Here is an 18,496-nt window from a genome sequence, read left to right as displayed (position 1 = left end):
CAGACCAGAGTTAGTCAGAAATTGACCAGAATGGATTCTGTAGTTGGAGTGAATTCTCACGTCTCAACCGTCGCCAGTCTAATCCTTCTCCACTTTTTAATTCCCCATCCCTATATCCCCAATACTATGATTAAAACAAATTTCTGATTACTCCACACGAAATTTTTTCCTATAGTATAGTCCTTGATAGAGATTTATCAACCACTTCATTAGAGAAAAAAAGATAAGTAGAAGACCTTTATGAAATTAAAACTTTTACTAGATATGGCAACCCAATTTCCCTGTGTGGACATAACCTCTAGGAAAGCCAAAATACCTGAGCAGTGCAAATTAAGAAAAATTAATGAAATATCCCACTGTGAAAATTAATTAAACATTCCATATCAGTGATTTTTAGGCTGCACATTAACATTGTCCAGGGATGCCCTTAGATACTACTGATACTCAAGTTTCTATGCCCAGATTCTAACTTGTCTTCACTCTTTAGTTTTAGTTTTTCTAAAAATATTGAATGATTTAGTTTTGTTATCATTATTATTATTTTTAAATTTGCTACAGGGTGCATGCATGAGAGAGAGAAAGAGAGAGAGAGAGAGAGAGAGAGAGAGCGAGCAAAGAGAGAGAAAGTAAGAAAGCAAGCCGCCAGGTCGGGGACTTGAACCGTGGTTGGCCATGTCCAGTGCCTTGACCATGCCACCTGCTAGCTCCACACTTTAGCTTTTCTAAAGCTACTCAGGTGGCCTGAGTGTGCAGCTAGAGGGAGTGATCCTCTGATGTGAACAAATTGCCCATGCAACTGACTGATTTTCTTTTTCCACACAGAGACTGCACTAGAGCAAAGAGTTTGAGAAAATAATCTCTGGAATCAGTGTCAGCTGGACTTGAATCCCAACTCTCCTTCATAGCTGTGTGACCTTAGATTAACTTAATCTCACTGGGCCTCAGTTATCTTCTCTGTAAAATAGGAATGATAATAATAATCATAACACTTCTCTCCTAAAATTGTTATAAATGTTAAAAGAAGTCATTTGTGCAAAGTACTTACACCATTCCCTGGAGCACAGTGAGCAGCATATAAATATTCATTGCCTATGGCCCTTTGCTGACATTTTCCTTCGGGGAGGTACTCTAACAAGATGATGTATTAGTTCCCGTGGCTGCTGTAGGAAATCTCCATAAACTGACTGGCTTGAAACACCACAGTTTTTTTTTTTTCTCTCACCATTCTGGAGGTCAGAAGTCTGAACCCAGGGCATCAACAAGGCCACACTTTCTCTGGAAGCTCTAAGTGAGTATCTGTCACTGCCTCTTCCAGCTTGTGGTATTGGTATTCCTTAGTTTGTAGTCTCATCTTTCTCTGCTCCATCTTCACATCGTCTGCTCCCTTGCATCTCATGTAAGGATACATGTGATTTTTTGGGGGGCTCATCTAGATTATGCAGGAGAAGCTCCTTCTCTCAAGATCCTTGATTTAATCCCATGTTTTTACTCTATTAGATGACATGTACTCTTTTGGTAAATAAGGTAATATTCACAAGTTCTGAAATTAGAACATAGGCACCACCATTCACAAAATATCACATTAAAAAGTAAGTTTGGCTAGGATGCACCACCAATGCGTTCTATGTTTATGTAACGTCACCTTTGGCCCAAATGTATCACTTTCTAATATGTCGGAAATCATTATTTATATAACAGATACTAAAACAGGTATAGAGTAAATTTAATCATCAGTATTTGTGGTTATTTCTTGGCAGGGACCTAGGGAAAATGGGGCAAGGGTTCAGAAAACTGGTTGGCCCAATGCCATCAGGAATATAGAAAGATTCCAGGAAGGGAAAATCTCTTGGTGGATTCTGTTTTGAAGAGAATAACTTAAGGGGAAACTTTATTTTACAGTTAAATGCAAACCCCAAATCTTCTCATTTATGGCTTTAAAACTTAGAAATGCCCAATGCTCATTTTGAAAACATAGTGTGATATTGCATTAATAAAAACTTTTTTTAGGTCCAAGAGAGAAAAATCAATTTAAATAAGCTTAGTTGGAACCCTAATTTACTAACTTTCATTACTGGAAAATTCCAGCCTGGGGTCAGTTATTGATGCAGTGGTTCTAAAGATACATCAAGACCTGGTTTCTTTTTCCTGCTCTTGGTTCTACTGTTCCTGCCTCTGTTTTCGGAAAGGTGGTTCTTTGGTGGTGGCAAGACAATCGTGGTATCTAAGACCATACATTCCATCAGGTTCAAGGCATGTGAAATGTAGGTCTTAGAAAAGTAAGCAAAACCTTATTGATGTCCATCTATGGGACAAGCAGTGTAATAGGGCTATCTCCTCTTCTGATTGGCTGAGGATCTGGAAGTGGATATTCTCTCTTAGCACATGGGCTAAGATTGGGGAAGGATGTAAATCCATAGTAAAGAACTAGGGTGGGTACCTTAAGAAGGGAGAATGAATACTGGGTGGAAAATAAAACAGATAACCACTGAAGACACAATTTAGGTCCCTGGATTCTTTTGAAGAGAATGAAGTTTCTTGATTATTGTGTCCCCCTCCCCCTCAATTGTATACGTTGGTCAAAGTTCCCTTCCACTTGGAAATGACTGTGTGGTTTTGAAGTAGAGGACCTTCATTTAAATTCCATCTCTCTTGCCTCTTTGTAGCTGTGAAAACTTAAGCAAGTTACCTTATTTCTGTGAACTTCAGATTCTTCACTGGCCCAGCAGTAGCGTGCGCGCGCGCACACACACACACACACACACACACACACACACACTCACACACAGAATCAAGACCATCCGTCCTTCTTATCACCAGGGTGCATAAATAGAAGAGGTCTACCTGAATACAACTTGAATGGTATCAAAGAGTCATCTGTCCTCTTCTTTCTTGTGGCTCTGAAATTTCCTACCATTTAAGTAATTTTTTTGGTGGAAAACAATACTTTTCCAGAGAGCCAGGTAAAAGTGCAAATAGATCTCAGAGAAGCGACCTGAAATCCTGCATTACTGATTATTTGTCAACCATTTTGGAGATTAGCTAGACAAAGTCACTTAGTGAGATGATTCTCAATAGCAATGCAACCATCAAGACTTTAGGCAAAATGAAAGATGTTTTCCACACTTATTTTAAGATTTTTTTTTCCTTTTGCTTTTTTTGGAGAGGGAGAGAAAAAAACCTTAATTTTTTAATTTCAAGCTTCAAATTTATATTATGTACACTAAGTACTATATAAATGTCTTTAAGATATCAGTATTTGACTTGGGGCAAGATTATTTTTTCTGAATTTATTTGGAGAAATACAATGTAGCCATTCGGTTTATAAACATAAAAAAGTTAGAAAATGGCATAAAAATAATAATTTTAAAATTGACCCAGTGTTTTCTTTTGATATTTACTGGAATAACATATATTTAGCATTTACCCTTAAGATTGGTAAAACATGTTACCAAGGTATTATGCAAGAGGGGGCATCAGGTGGAGTGGTGACTAAGGTGCTGGACTCCTATATGAATGACTATGGTTCAAGTCTCAGACCTGGCTAGAAAATCATGCTGGGCATTTGTGTGTATGTATCCAAAATCCCACGAGGAGAAGGGAGAAGAAGGGATTGCAGTGTGGCCACCCCCGGTCTATACCCAGGGGTTGATTTCTTACTTTCCCTCTCACTATCTCTCTCTCAGACTCTATGGCTAGCACACACATCCTACGGCAGAAAACTAAAAAATAAAAACAGTATTATGCAAGAGATTACATCTTTTGCATAAGCGGCCCCTTGGGGATTTTGACAGAAACAAAATCCACTGGTATTGTACACTAAGCTGTATTTGTATCATAAATTACAAGAAGTGGTGAAAGCCTAAACGAAATCTTTAAGGTTGGAAGGATCTTTCATTAGTTAATTATTTGGACTTAAGGAATCAAAATAGTCCCACATTGAATTTCACATCTCTTAAAAACAGGAAGTGTTTTTAGCATCTTAAACCATTTTTTTTTGGTTATAATATAAAACTTAATGCACTCAGATTTACTTTGAAATATAGTTTACAACCAAATTAATTAAACATACATACACTGCACTTCTGCACAAGAGCAGACTTTAAAAATAGTTTTGAATTTTTAAAATTAGGCCATAGTATAAAAAACAATCCATGGGCTTACATTCAGCAAATTCACACTAGGATAAAGGCCCCAAAATCTACATATGCTGCAAGTTTATTGCATGTATTTACATGGCTCTTTCCTCCCTAGGTACTTAGAAGTTTCATATTATACAACTCTGTACCTTAAGCAAGTTTTGCAGAGATGATGTGAGATCAGATCACTGTCAGAATAGCTTGTACAGTGATGCACTACAAAAATGTATTTTGAAAGCTAACTGAGTGACTACTAAAGCCCCAAGTGCTCTTTCTATATTCACCATTGTATAGTTTACTAAAACGATACTATTCATTAGAAAAATTCACATTTTGTTTTGGCAGTGCATTAGATTGTTGGCCTATTGGTTTAGGTATTTCTAGCACATTAAGCTTTTTTTTTTTTTTATATATGTATACAATATATAAAATGTTCTTTTACTTAGTTGTGGTATGCCATTCCACAATCTACTTTCCCTGTCTACCTGCATTTCTGGGTCTGTTAAATGTTTTTTTTCCTCATCTCCTCCTATCCCTTATCTCCCAGCCCCTATGCAGTCTCTGGTATCTACTCTTGCCCTCTCTTCTCATGTGTCTTCAAAACTTTCCATTTCTGCCATAGAATACAGACATTAAGTATATATCAAGGTAGGACATATAGTGTTTGTCTTTCATAGCCTGGCTTATTTCACATAGCATTACATCTTCTATAATAGATTAAACTACTTTGTATTGAATAAAAGGATCTTATTGTTCTTTATGGCTAAGTAGTATTCCATTGTGTTTATGTGCCAGATTTTTAAAAAAATCCAATCATCAGTATGAAAGTTATGTGGAATCCATGTCTTAGCTTTTGTAAATAATACCATAATAAATAAATACTGCATATGTCTTTCTGACTGAATGATTTCCTGTCCTTTATTTAAATATCCAGGAGTAAAATTACTGGGTCATATGATACGTCTATTTATAATTTTTTTTATTAATTCACTTTACACCATCACAACACACAAATGAATTTTCCATCCAAAATACACTGTGCATTGGCTCAATCAAGCACATCCATAGCACATTAAGCTTTCAAATGTTCAATTGATTCTCAATCCTTGTATGTCTCAGCTAGGTGCTTATAATCTGATTCACTAATTTTCAACCAGTAAATATGATCCATGAGTGATAATCTTAAATTACTATTTTTTGCCCAAGTAAACAACAGAAAGAGTCGATCCTTTTAACCATTCCCTATATCAAAAGTTCAGTGGTTTCACTTAAAAATTACTTAATTGACAGGGCTAGCTGGTGGCATAGTGGTTAAGATGCTGCAACTTCCATGTGGCCAACTGTGGCTTGTGTTCTGGACCCGACAGCTTGAAACTCACACCAGGCGTGTGTGTCCAGAATCCCAGGAGGACAGTAGAAGAGAAGGGATTGTAGTAAGGCCATCTCCCCAGGAGTTGATTTCTTGCTTTCCATTTTGTGGTCTTTCTATGTCTCACCAGTGAGCACATGTGACCTACAGCAACAATCTCTAGAAAAAGGAAGAAAAATTTACCCAGCTGAGGGGTCAGCAGGTGCCACGGTGGTTAGAGCACCGGTTTCCACATGCCAGCTGAACAGTTTTAGTTGTGAACCTAAAGCCTTAAAAATCACGATGGGCACATATGCCTGAGTGCTCAAAATTCTGAGAGGAGAGTAAAACAGAAGGAATTGCAGCATGGCCATCTTCTCACTTTCTGTCTCACTATCTCATTCTGTGTCTCTCCAGTAAGTGTAACACCCCTTTGACGATAACCTAGGAAAAGAAAAAAAAAGAAAAGGTTTTCAATTGAGACACTTATTATCAAGTATAATTATGTAGTTATTTTAAGTTGCACTAGTGATACTACCATTACATCACAGTATATGTGATACACAAATGAGACGAGGTCTGCATTTTTTTTACATTAATTAGAAATCTCACAGATTTATTCCTAGTGAATTCGTTTCAGACCAACTATCAGTAAACGTAACTGAATTTAAACAGTAGTATTCTTACTTTATGACTGTACGTTAAGTAAGGTTTTAAGTTGAAATGACTTTAGTTCCTTAACTGAAGGAAATGGGAACCCCATGGCTTGGTGGTTTGGGGAGAACACTGATGATGGTGGCTCACTAAATTTGGCATAGACCTGATTAACTTGAGATTTAAAAAGTAAACTGGGACTGGATAAGCTAGCATTTCAATTTTAGTTATTTGGAAAATTTTTGTTCTTTTCCCTATTTTGCATGGCCTGCCATGCAGCTGTCAGTGAGTTAGCACTATGTCCTGTTTCTTTTTTCTTAGGAACAACCTTCATCTTGGAATTGTGGTCCTTGGTCTTCTGTCTGCTAAGCTGCTGTTGGTTCTTACTAACATTTCTAGACTGGGGTGGGGGATGGAATATTATACCTCTCTCCACCACTCATCTTTAGCTTCTTTGTTACCTTTCAGTCTGCTTTTCAGATTGCAGGATTTCCACCCCCTGTTCTCTGCTGACAAACCTAGGAAAACAGGGCTTTCTGGCGGATCCTTTCCTTTGTCTCAGTACTGCAAGTTTCCATGGGCTGATCTGCTGAGTTAGATCAACATCTAGGAGTTGGGCCAACATCTGAGTCTCCTCAGCACACATATTTGAGAGAAGTTCTGCTGACTTTAAGCTCAGAACTGTGACAATGGTTATCTCTCAAAGTCAAAGACTTCCTCCCTCTCCAAGGAGAGAGGAGGCACTCTGAGTGAACAAAGCTAACTGAGTGCTGAGCAGCTAACTCCCAACCATCCCAGCATCTCCAACTCGACCTTCTCCTCTGTCTTTTCTGACAGAAGGCAAGATTTTTTTTCTAACTGTCTCTCCCGTCATGTCATTTAGGCATGGCATTCATATTCCTTGGGTATACCAAATTTCCTAGGAAATTTGAAATTTCCACACTGAAAAACTACACCTAAGGTTCTTCTCTTCCCACTAAGTGTCTCCAGGTACAAAATGACCTTTCTCCTCTGTAATCACAGTTCTTATTTTGTAATGGAGTTGATAGTAGGGCAGGTGCCATCGGAATACTATTTATTAGGTTATTGGGAAAGTCATGACATATTTTTCTATGCAAAAATGTGTCTTGACTTTCCTGACAACCCAATATTTGAATAATTTATGTGAAGCATCAATGAGTAGTAGCCTCAGCTTTCTTTCAAGGGATAGTGTTTTTCTTTAATCTTTTAGAGTGAGGTAGATTTTTTTGAGAGGCATACTTGAATCTCTTTCCATTCTCTTTTATTTTTATTATTATTTACAAATAAAGTTTAAGAACTCTCACAAAAAGAGAGTCTGCCCTTAAATAGGAAAATTGCACATTGTTTTGTTTCAAAAGTTATAAATTTAGTGCTTAAAAAAGCAGCAGGACTGGGACCAACAGGTGGCATAATGGCTATGTCACTGGACTCCTATGTAGTCAACTACAGTTTGAGTCCTGGACCTGGTGGCTTAAATTTATGTCAGGCACATGTGTGTGCGTGCCCAAGATCCTGAGAGGAGAATGGAGGAGAAGGGATTGCAGTGTGGCCATTCCCCTTTGGGGCATGATTTCTTGCTTTTTGTTACTCTGTCTCTCTCTGTCTTTCTAGTGAGTGCACGCACTCTATAGCAAAAGCCTCTGAAAAAAAAAAAAAGAAAAGGCAGCAGGACTAACAGAGTCTGGTTTTGGAACTGTGTGCAGGCAGATGAGCAAGTGCCAGGCCAAAAAGCATTTCTCATAGTGGGGAGGGAAGTGCTTTCACAATCCTGCTCTGCTTGACTCAGTCTCAGTACTGCCTGTTCATCTTGAACTTCATAGCAATAGTCATCAGCAACCATCTCATTAGCAGGACACTTGTGGTTGCAAGGGGACAGCTCAGGCTGTGGCTTCTTTGTGTCATCCACTCTCAAGTGGTGGGCTTTGGGCTCTTCTTTATTTCTCTGAATGGGATCATTGAGCTCCTCATGATAAAATTGGTTGAGCTGCATGTAATTTACAGCCATGTTGATGGGCATGAAGGATGTCTTGCCATCTTCCTTCTTATTGTGCTGCTCTGCCAGCAGGTGATCCCTGGCATAGTCTATGGAAATTTTATTTTTTATTTTAGCAGCAATGCTAGGATCCACCTCAGGGATGATGCTCAGCTTCTGGTTGGAAAGCATCTCCTTGATATTCTTTGCTGAGGAAACACAGATGTTTTCTGGACGTCCATAGAGACAGTCCTCTGCATTCTTTGACTTCATTTTCAGTTCTTTATATTTTATGATCCCCTTTCTCTTCTTCAGTTCAGTCTCAATATACTTCATCAAGTCTGTATCCTCATACTTTTGGTTGGTTTCTGCAGAAAATGATGTCCCCAAGTGGTGGTCTCCTCTTGATTAATCTTATCTTTGACCAGCTTGAACACTGGTCTTGGGCTGGCCTGAGACCTTGTGCTGAGCAACTCTAATGATATATTTTCTTGGGTGGGGAAATAAAGAAAAACTTAGATATTAAGTTATAACATGAACCAGGTACATTCAGTTATATAATTTAGTTCTTTCAGTAACCTTATGAGAGCTGTGCCATGATCTTCCATCAGAAGGATACACAAATATCTTTTAGGGAAAACCCCTTTCCCATGTGAGGAGGAAATGAGGCATGAAGCCAACAGCCAGCCAACAACTCCTCAACCATGTGAGTGAGTTACCTTGGAAGCAGCTCCTCAGTCCAGTCAAAATTTCAGATGACTACAGGCCTGGACAATAACTTAACTGCAGTCTCAGGAAAGACTAGGAGCTAAAGTCTCCCAAACAAGTTGCCCCTGAATAGTTGACACACAGGAACTGTGAGTGTTCATACATGTTGTTGACTCTCTTAACCACTAATTTTGGGGGTGATTTAATATGTGACAATAGATAGCTAATACAATCACATATTTAGAAAGTGACACTCCTACTATTTGTACTCTGCCACTGTTATTGCAATAAAAATAATCAAATAGAAATATGGTTATTTAAATTTAGACTAATCCATTGCTTATTTATTGAGCATGTTAAAAATTTCTTGAGAACATATTGAGTACATTTTCTTCCCAAGAATTATGCTAGATGCTAGATTGACTTAAACATAGTTGAACATCTCTCGAGCCTATAGACTTACCTGTGGATGAGAGCCAGACTAGTGGCATCAAACTCATCTGAAGAGCTTCCAAAAAATCCTTGAGAGAGTTTAGTTTAATAAGTAGGATGATTTTGATTCTCAGCCATATCTTCCACTGACCTACAGAATTTAAGGGCTATCTCTTAATCCAGACAAATAAATTCTCTTTATAGTTGTCCACAAATATAATTCTTGCAGCTAAAAACTGATATTATTTAACTTTATAATTTAGAGATATCATATTCACTTGTAATTGTAAGAAATAATACTCAGAGTTCTCAGGTAACCTTTACCCAGTTTCCTTCGAAGGTAGCATCTTGCAGTACTCTACTGTAATAACACAGATAGGACAGTAAGACTTTGGTACAGTCAAGAGACAGATCATTTCTATCACCAGAAGGATTCATCATATTGTCATACTCATTCTCTTCCTGTTCTCATCACTACCAATTCCCTGGTTACCATTGATCTGTTCTTCAGGTCTAGACTTTTGATATTTTAAGAATGTTACATAAAGTGTAATATTAAGCATACTTTTCTGGAGATTTATACAGATTATTGCACACATCATTAGTTCATTCCTTTTAATTGCTGAGTAGTATTCCATGATATGGATAGATTCAGTTAAGTTGGCAATTTTATCTTCTTTACTAAGGTAAGTGCAGGTTTAGAGAAGGATGGGAAATCAAAGGTTGGTTTTACTTGTGTTAAGACTGAGGTAGCCATTAAACTAGATGTCTAGTAGGGAGATGATTATTTGAGTCTGAATTTAAGGACTAAAGACATCCTGCCTGGAGAAAGACAGTTGGAGTTGTCTTATTTTGTTCTGTGTTGCTATAACAGAATACCTGAAACTGGACGATTTATTAAAAAATGGAAAATTTATTTCTCAGTTCTGTAAGCTGCAAAAATCTCAGAACAAGATGCTGATATTTGATGAAGATCTTTTTGCTGTGACCTCTCATGGAAGAAAGTGCAAGGTCGAGAGAGAGCAAACTTACTTCCATAAGCCCTGTTAAAATAGCATTAATCTATTAATGAGGAAAGAGCCCTCCCCAAAGGCTCCACTTCCCAACATTGTTGCATTAGTGATTTACTTTTCAACACATGGATTTTGGGGGATACATTCAGGCCATAGTAATGACATTTAATGACATGAGACTAGATGTGAACATAGACTGTGACAGTAAATAAAAAAGAAAAGAATCCTGAGTCCAGAAGCCCTCATATATTTTGATGTCAGGAAAATGAGAAGAAACCAGAAGAGAAAAAGACTACAAATCAGTGAAGTAGAGGAACAAAGAGTGTGATGTGCTGGAATCTGAGTGGAGAAAGTGTTTCCAGAAGGAGGAAGTGATCAACCATCAAATAAGAAGATAGCTGAAAATTGACTCTTGAGTTTGGAGCCTTAATGGTCTTTGGTGGCCTCATCAAGATCTATATCTATTGGCAGTGTGCAGAGGAGGAAAGAAGAGAAGAAGACATAAAAATAGGAAGTGTAGACAATTCAGAATTATGCTATAAATGAAAGCATAAAAATAAAGATATGAGGAAAAAAACATTACTACTGTACAGAACAACTAATTATATGCATAAAAACTTGTATTTATATATGGAATTTGAATTTATTTTGATTGACAATGAAGTCTAAAATTTCATATAGTGAAAAAGTCTTCAATAGGCTTGATAATCTTAGCAATAGCATTTATATTTGAAGAAGACTTAGTTAAATATGAGTTGGTCTCTTCAAGATATTTAATTTTAAAGTCTTTTTTTTTTATGTCATTTGGATTTGCAATTTGTTAACCCTTTCCAATAAGGGGCCCCTAGATGAATATTTTCTTAGCAGTGATAGAAAATTTGATATTTCCATGGTATTTGTCAGTCTCTGTTTCAGAACAACCATTAAAGAATAGAAACTTACATTGAGAGTATAGGAAGAATTTAAAGAGCTACTGTCACAAACCAGGGAAACTGAGTCTCAGGCCATAGAGGAGACATAAAATCAGAGGGACAAACTCATTTATAACTTCAAACACTAATTATCAGCCTCTCAAACTATGCGACTTTCTTCCACTTTTTTTCATTATTTTTCTTTGAGAAAGATTGTTATAGGGCATGTATGCATGCCAGAGAGAGAGAGAGAGAGGGAAGGAGAGGGAGGGAGAGACAGAGGGATCGAGAGACAGAAAATGAGAAATTATCCCCTGGAAGGGATGACCATTTTGCAATTCCTTCTCCTTCATTCTCCTTTCAGGATTTTGGGCACACATGCACACGTGCCTGGCATGAGTTTTAAATTGCTGGGTCTGGGACTTGAACTGTGGTTGACTATGTGGGAGTTCAATGATGTAACCATTATGCCATCTGCTGGTCCCTTTTTTGTTTTGGTCTATACTGAAACATGCCTATTTTGAGCTATTTCAAGCTTTCCAATAGAAAAGCCATTCAGTCAGATGAACTTTCTTTTCTCTAGGACTTTTGACTACAGAGCCTTATAACTATGCCATGTATTCTCCATACCTCTTCCTTTTTCTACTGAAAATTGTGTAGGGTACACTTCCGAGATTCTTCTGCAGTGGGGTGGAGTCAAAGGAATGATGGTAAGAGTAATTTATACCATTTCCAGACTGAAGTCTTGCCCTTAAGAAAACCTCTACACAATCCTTCATGCTGTCTTCCATTTGTGTGGTTGTCAGATGTAGAAGCTTCCCTGAAAGAGCCTGAATCTTGAATCACTGTAGAACAGAGCCTCACCTTTGGATAGCATTGTACTGTGGCATGAGAAAAAAATGAACTTTTATTACATTGAATCTCTGATATTTTGCAGTTGTTTGTTTCAGTAGTGAGTGTCCTCTGTTTAATACATACTTCTTTAGATGAATGCAATGAGTATTTTTTTTCTTTTCTTTTCTTTTTTTTGGAGAGGTTTTTTCTTATTGGGCCTGTGTGCTCGCCAGAAAGACAGACAGAGACAGAGAGATAGAAAGCAAGAAATCACCCCCCAGAGAGGATGTCCACGCCGCAATCCCTTCTCCATTCTCCTCTCGGGATCTTGGGTATGCACGCACACGTGCCTGGCGTGAGTTTAAGCCACTGGGTCCAGGACGCAAATCGAGTTCAACTACATTGGAGTCCAGTGACATAGCCATTAAGCTAACTGCTGGTCCCAATGCAATGAGTATTAACTTTGGTCAACAAATTCTCTGAAAACGAATTTAGAGACAAAGAGACCATTCCAGCAAATGATTTGCAAACTGGAAAGATACAGATTTTGATACAAACGGAAAGCATGCTTAGATGACACAAAAGGAGGGGTTGTCTTAAAGAAAAAAAGGTTCCTGGTTAGGTTCTCACTTCTCTGGACCAATGTAACCTTGTATTGGGTCAATGGCAGGGTTGTTAACCAACTGAGCAACTAAAATCATCTACTTAGAAGAGGCACTCAGGAACCTGTTAAATTTCAACCACATTCTGTACCTTGGGTTAAGTTGGTTTTGGCTTTCCGTTGGAGTGAGTTCAGTTTCAAAGTGTCATGTGAACATAATTCTGGTAGAACACAGCTGTTCAAATAGGCTAGATTAATTTTTTAAGGGAACCAATGCTTGGTCCTAATATGAGGAGAATCAGTAAGAATTGAAGGTAGAACACAAAAGAGAATCAATACCAGAGGGCTGCCAACTAAAAATATATGAACACTCAAAATCCAGCCAGCCAAGAAGATTCCAGAATGTATGTATACCAAGGACTTGGATAGAATTAAAACTTTGAAAGTTTCTTTTTTGACTTGGGTAGTGGTATTAATCCAGGTACAACTTGAAGTATTTATGATTGCACAGACACCATCCTTTACAACCAGGGGATAATCTAGTACAAAAAATTATACAAAACCATCTGAGTAGTTAAAACTTTAAGCACAACACAATATAGACCACTGAGAAACTGAATACAACTTTCAATAACAGTCTCCAAGTTCCAGGTTCCAAGCATTTTGTTTAAGAGTTACTTAACCTGAGCCCATGAACTCACGAGAAATATTTTTAAGAAAGAAAAGAGAGTCTCTAGATTTTAAAAAATAATTTAAAATAATTTTTTCAAAGCCTGAAGATAAAAATAAACAGTTAAAGAAAGAGTTCTAACAATCTGGAATATAATTTGCAACAAAAAGTAAAGAAAAATGGTGAATTAGAGCAAGAGATATCTGAACTTAAGATACCCTTGGAAAAAGAAGTTAAATGAATATGAAAATGGAGAAATTAGTTTCCAAGGGGTTTCAAAAGTCAGTTGATTTGAAATGGATATTCAATTAAATATGTAAAACATAAAATTGATGATCTTGCAGCAAAAATTCAGTATGACTCATCATCTTTCAAAACAATACAGAGGAATGTGTAAAACTAAATTAAGAAGAGAGGACTGAAGTTGAAACATCAAAAATCATATGGAAGTAAATATGGCAGAAGCACCAGCTCAAGAAAACTTAGAGCAGTTAAGAGAGAGTAATTATGCTTCCATAGGAAGTGAAATGGAACTCAGATTTAAAAATCAGGAATCTGAACTCTTCAAAATAAGAGATTCTCAAGAAGATTCTAATGAAACAGAATTGGAAAAATATAAACAACTCTGTCTAGAAGAATCACAAATTAGAAATGCATTATCAGATAAACTGAAAAGATAGCAGAGGTCAGTGCCAAACTTCTTGTTGAGAAACAGCAGAATAGGTCTCTGCTCAACAGTCTTACTGCAAGACCAGTCGTAGAGTCACCTCATGTTGGAAATCTTAACAACAGTTTAGTGCATGACAGAAATCTTATTTTGAGAGAAACCTCAGTGATGATGCCTACTTCAATCTCATGGCCTTCAAATAGCAGCATAGAGAACTACTTGTTCAAGGATGCAACAGGAGTTGGAAAAAAGTATAGAGAATGAAGAGAAGCTGCTACTGAGTTTGCACCTGTATTTTGTAGAGCATCTCCTTGAAGATCTCTAAAGATCTATAGAAGCATCAAAAGAATATGTACATATTCTGAAGAAAAAGGACATTATCTGAAAAATAAAATTTTATCCACTAGACTATTTACATGAACTTTTATTTTTCACTAAATACATGGCATGCACAAATCTTTATTAAATACTTTTTTTTTATTAAAAAAAAAAAAAAAGACTCTCCATGTGCCAAACAAATCAAAATTAAACAACCAAAAGTTCAGGAATGGCCAGCAGGTGGTGTAGTGGTTAAGATGCTAGTCTCCCACGTAGCTGATTGTGGTTTGAGTCCTGGATGCAATGGCTTGAAAATCACTCCAGGCATGTGTGCACATGTGATCCATATCCCAGAAGGAGAATGGAGGAAAAGGGATTGTGATGTTGCCATCCTGCTAGGAGGTGATTTCTCACTTTCCCTTTCTCTGTCTTTCTCTGTCTGTCTTGGGCAAGTGCACATAACTTATGGCATAAACCTTAAAGAAAAAAAAAGTTCTAGAGTAAATAGTTTGACAAGGTTTAAATTCCACTGGTCATAGTTTTTACTTGGATTATAATGGTGACTAAGGACCATTGTATGCTGCAAAATGAGCAGATCTCAAGAGGTATTCAATTTTATAATTAGTCTGGTGATATAATCAATAGTAATATGGAGACCCACTACAGAAATATAAATATTAGGAAACCTTGCAACAGCCAGACTTGCTATTTACTGGTCAAGGGGCCCACAAATAACCATTATCCATCTCCACAAATGCATTATGCACTACTTTCCTGAATTCTCTTAATGTATTTGGCTCTCGGGTCTCCAGTAATTAAGTCCTTCATGTTATTAAAATCAGGGCAAAGATAAATGTAGCATTTGGTTTTGTTCAGCACCATGCATAGGCTCCCACTTGTGCAAAAAAGAGATCGAGAGCTGCATGATGTTTCAACAAGTGTTTTTGATGGTCATGAATATAGCCTTCCATTTGTTGGAGGTTGGCTTTTGCTTTTCTTAATCCATGAGAATTATAGTTAGCTACAAATTCCAAATTTCCCCAAATTTAGGGGTTAACTTTAAATTTTATACAACTGGCATTCCATCACCACCAGCAGTGAGCCTTCAGGAGCCCTTTGAAACAAACCTCAGTGAAAACTAACTAGTGAAACTAGTTATTTTCCTATTTGTTTTGTGTTTTCTTAATTTTGTTTATAATACCTTTTGTTTCCTGATGTAGTACTTCCTTAAAAAAATTTTTTTTTGGAGAGGTTTTTGCCACAGGCAATGTGTGCTCACCAGAGAGACAGAGAGAGACAGAGAGACAGAAAGTGAGAAATCACACCCTGGGGGGATGGCCACGCTGCAATCCCTTCTCCTCCATTCTCCTCTCAGGATCTTGAGCACGCACGCCCACGCCCCCGGTGTGTTTTAAGCCACTGGGTCCAGGACTCGAACTGCAGTCGACTACATGGAAGTCCAGTGACATAGCCATTACACTAACTGCTGGTCCCTTAAATATTTTTTTAAGAGATGGTCTAGTGTTGGTAAATTCTTTCAGTTTTTGCTTCCTTGGAATAATTTAATTTTCCCCTCCAATTTGAAGGATAGTTTTGCTGGGCATAGTATTTTTCACTAAAAATTTTTCTCTCAAAATTTTATGTATGTCTTCCCATTCCCTCTGTGTCTGCATTTAGGCTCTGCTGAGAAGTCTGTGGTCAGTCAGGTGGAGTATCCTTATTATATAAGTAAATTGATGCTTCTTTCCTGCAATTTTTATAATATTATCTTTGTCTTTGACTTTTGCCATTTTGGCTATGATGTGCTGTAGACATGATCTCAAGTTGAGTCTATATGGTACCCCTTATATTTCTTGAATCTCAATGTCTGTATTCTCTAGACTTGGAAATTTTCAAATTTTCAGTTTTATGAAATAGATTTTCTATGCCTTTATCCATCTCTTTGCTTCTGGGATACCTATTATGTAGCTTTTTGGTCATCTAATGATGTTTCATGTTTCCCATATGTTGTCTGCATTTTTTTTTTTTTCTATAGGTCATGTGCGACAGAAAGAGAGGGAAGGTGAGAAATTACCCCTGGGGGAGTGGCCACGAAACAATTCCTCCTCTTCTATTCTCTTATTGGAATTTTGAGCACTCACGCACATGTGCTGGGTATAAGCCACCAGTTTTTGGACATGGACTGCACAATTGACTATGTGGGATTCAGCCATGTTAACTACCTCCCCACCTGCTGGTCCTGTTGTCTGCATTTTAAAATTTATTTTATTATTTTATTTTAAATTTATTTTACATTCATTCACTGTAGATTATTGCAGCATACAAAATGAGTTTTCCCATCTAGAATATACTGTATATCAGCTCAATCAAAGATACTACCATACATGTTATCTTCAACAAATAATTTTCTCTTTGTTTCTTAAATATTTAATTGTCAACATTTTTAATAGTTCTTTCTTTCTTTTTTCTTTTTTTTTTTTTTGAGAGGTTTTTGCTATAGGGTGGGTGCTCTCACCAGAAGGACAGAAAGAGACAGACAGAAAGTGAGAAATCACCCCCCAGGGGGGATAGCCAAACCACAATTCCTTCTCCTCCATTCTCCTCTCAGGATCTTTGGCAATGCACACATGCACCTGTCGTGAGTTTAAGCCACTGGGTTCGGGACTTGAACCCTGGTTGACTACGTGGGACTCCAGTGACATGGCCATTATGCCATCTGCTGGTCCCTTTTTCTTTTTTAAATAATTATTTTATTTTATTCATTGTTGTTTTAATTTGAACAGAGAGAAACAGAGAGAGAGAGGAAAGAGAGGAAGCAAGCTGCTAGGTCTGGTACTTAAACCATGGTCAGTCATGTAGGAATCTAGTGCCCCAATCACTATGCCACCTGCCAATCCCAGTTTTTTTTTCTTTCTGTTTGGTTACTTGGACTAAATCAAAGGTTATATCTTCAAACATAGAGATTCTTTCTTCTTCACAGTCTACTTTGTTGTTGATACTTTCTATAGAGTTTAAATTTCAGCATTATATTCTTTATCTCCAGAAGTTATGTTTGATTCTTTTTAAAGATGGCTGTGGGTGCTCTCACCAGAAGGACAGAAAGAGACAGACAGAAAGTGAGAAATCACCCCCCAGGGGGGATAGCCAAACCACAATTCCTTCTCCTCCATTCTCCTCTCAGGATCTTTGGCAATGCACACATGCACCTGTCGTGAGTTTAAGCCACTGGGTTCGGGACTTGAACCCTGGTTGACTACGTGGGACTCCAGTGACATGGCCATTATGCCATCTGCTGGTCCCTTTTTCTTTTTTAAATAATTATTTTATTTTATTCATTGTTGTTTTAATTTGAACAGAGAGAAACAGAGAGAGAGAGGAAAGAGAGGAAGCAAGCTGCTAGGTCTGGTACTTAAACCATGGTCAGTCATGTAGGAATCTAGTGCCCCAATCACTATGCCACCTGCCAATCCCAGTTTTTTTTTCTTTCTGTTTGGTTACTTGGACTAAATCAAAGGTTATATCTTCAAACATAGAGATTCTTTCTTCTTCACAGTCTACTTTGTTGTTGATACTTTCTATAGAGTTTAAATTTCAGCATTATATTCTTTATCTCCAGAAGTTATGTTTGATTCTTTTTAAAGATGGCTATCTCTTAGACATAGAATTCCTCATTCATGTCAAAGAAAGATTTTTCTAATTTCTTTGAATTTCTTATCTGTTTTCTTTTGCATCTATCTCATTGAGTTTTGTTATAATCGACATTCTCAATTCCATTTCTGACATTTCTTTTACTATCTAATGTCAGTGAGGAGTTATTTATTGCTCCTTTGAGGGAGAGATATTTCCTTTTTTCATATATCTTGTGTCTCTACATTGATTTTTAGGCATCTGGTGGAGTACTCATTTCTTCCTGATTTATGAAGTAGGTTCTGAAATGCTAGGAATGGAGTTATGGGGGAATGGAGATGATATTTTTCTTTAAGGCTTTGTGAAAACAAAGTAAGGTACTAAATGGTGATTAATTTTGAATAAAGCAAGACAAATAATAGCATACATGATTGATATAACCAGATAGTAATGTTATTTCACTCCACAAATGTAAGGGAAAACAGTTAGTAACAATGGGTTTAATGTGGTTTTTGGTTTGAAGTCTTTTCCACTCATTGTTTGACTTTTCTTTTTCTTTTAAACAATGAATCCTACCCCCCCCC

The 18,496-nt window shown here is 37.2% G+C and overlaps 2 protein-coding genes and 1 pseudogene across 2 annotated transcripts in view; 1 reads left to right on the top strand and 2 right to left on the bottom strand.

Moving 5' to 3' along the window:
- Positions 1-18,496, top strand: part of SRD5A2 (steroid 5 alpha-reductase 2) — a 45,145-nt gene that overhangs the window by 15,020 nt on the left and 11,629 nt on the right. The window lies entirely within an intron of this gene.
- On the bottom strand, positions 6,173-6,581 carry LOC102479869 (proline-rich nuclear receptor coactivator 2-like; annotated as a pseudogene).
- On the bottom strand, positions 7,018-15,113 carry LOC102479461 (telomere length and silencing protein 1 homolog). Its single transcript, XM_006168534.1, has 4 exons — positions 15,056-15,113; positions 9,303-9,360; positions 7,836-8,534; positions 7,018-7,057 (listed from the first exon to the last, which is right to left on the bottom strand). Exons 1-4 carry the CDS (start codon positions 15,111-15,113, stop codon positions 7,018-7,020), a joined length of 855 nt encoding a protein of 284 aa, XP_006168596.1.

This window comes from Tupaia chinensis, unplaced genomic scaffold, assembly GCF_000334495.1.
Source record: "Tupaia chinensis unplaced genomic scaffold, TupChi_1.0 Scaffold145860_1, whole genome shotgun sequence".
Taxonomy (NCBI): Eukaryota; Metazoa; Chordata; class Mammalia; order Scandentia; family Tupaiidae; genus Tupaia; species Tupaia belangeri.
The sequence above is the reverse complement of the archived record's forward strand: the minus strand, read 5'-3'. Positions and strand labels throughout refer to the sequence as shown.

What these genes read in the sequence shown, in the direction of transcription:
- LOC102479461 (XM_006168534.1), bottom strand. Translation starts at nt 15,113, where the DNA reads ATGAAGGACTTAATTACTGGAGACCCGAGAGCCAAATACATTAAGAGA. An exon ending in AGTCTGGCTCTCATCCACAG is followed by an intron (nt 8,535 to 9,302) that starts GTAAGTCTATAG and finishes AGATTAATCAAG; the next exon opens with AGGAGACCACCACTTGGGGA. An exon ending in CAGTTCCAAAACCAGACTCT is followed by an intron (nt 7,058 to 7,835) that starts GTTAGTCCTGCT and finishes CAAATTTCCTAG; the next exon opens with GAAATTTGGTATACCCAAGG.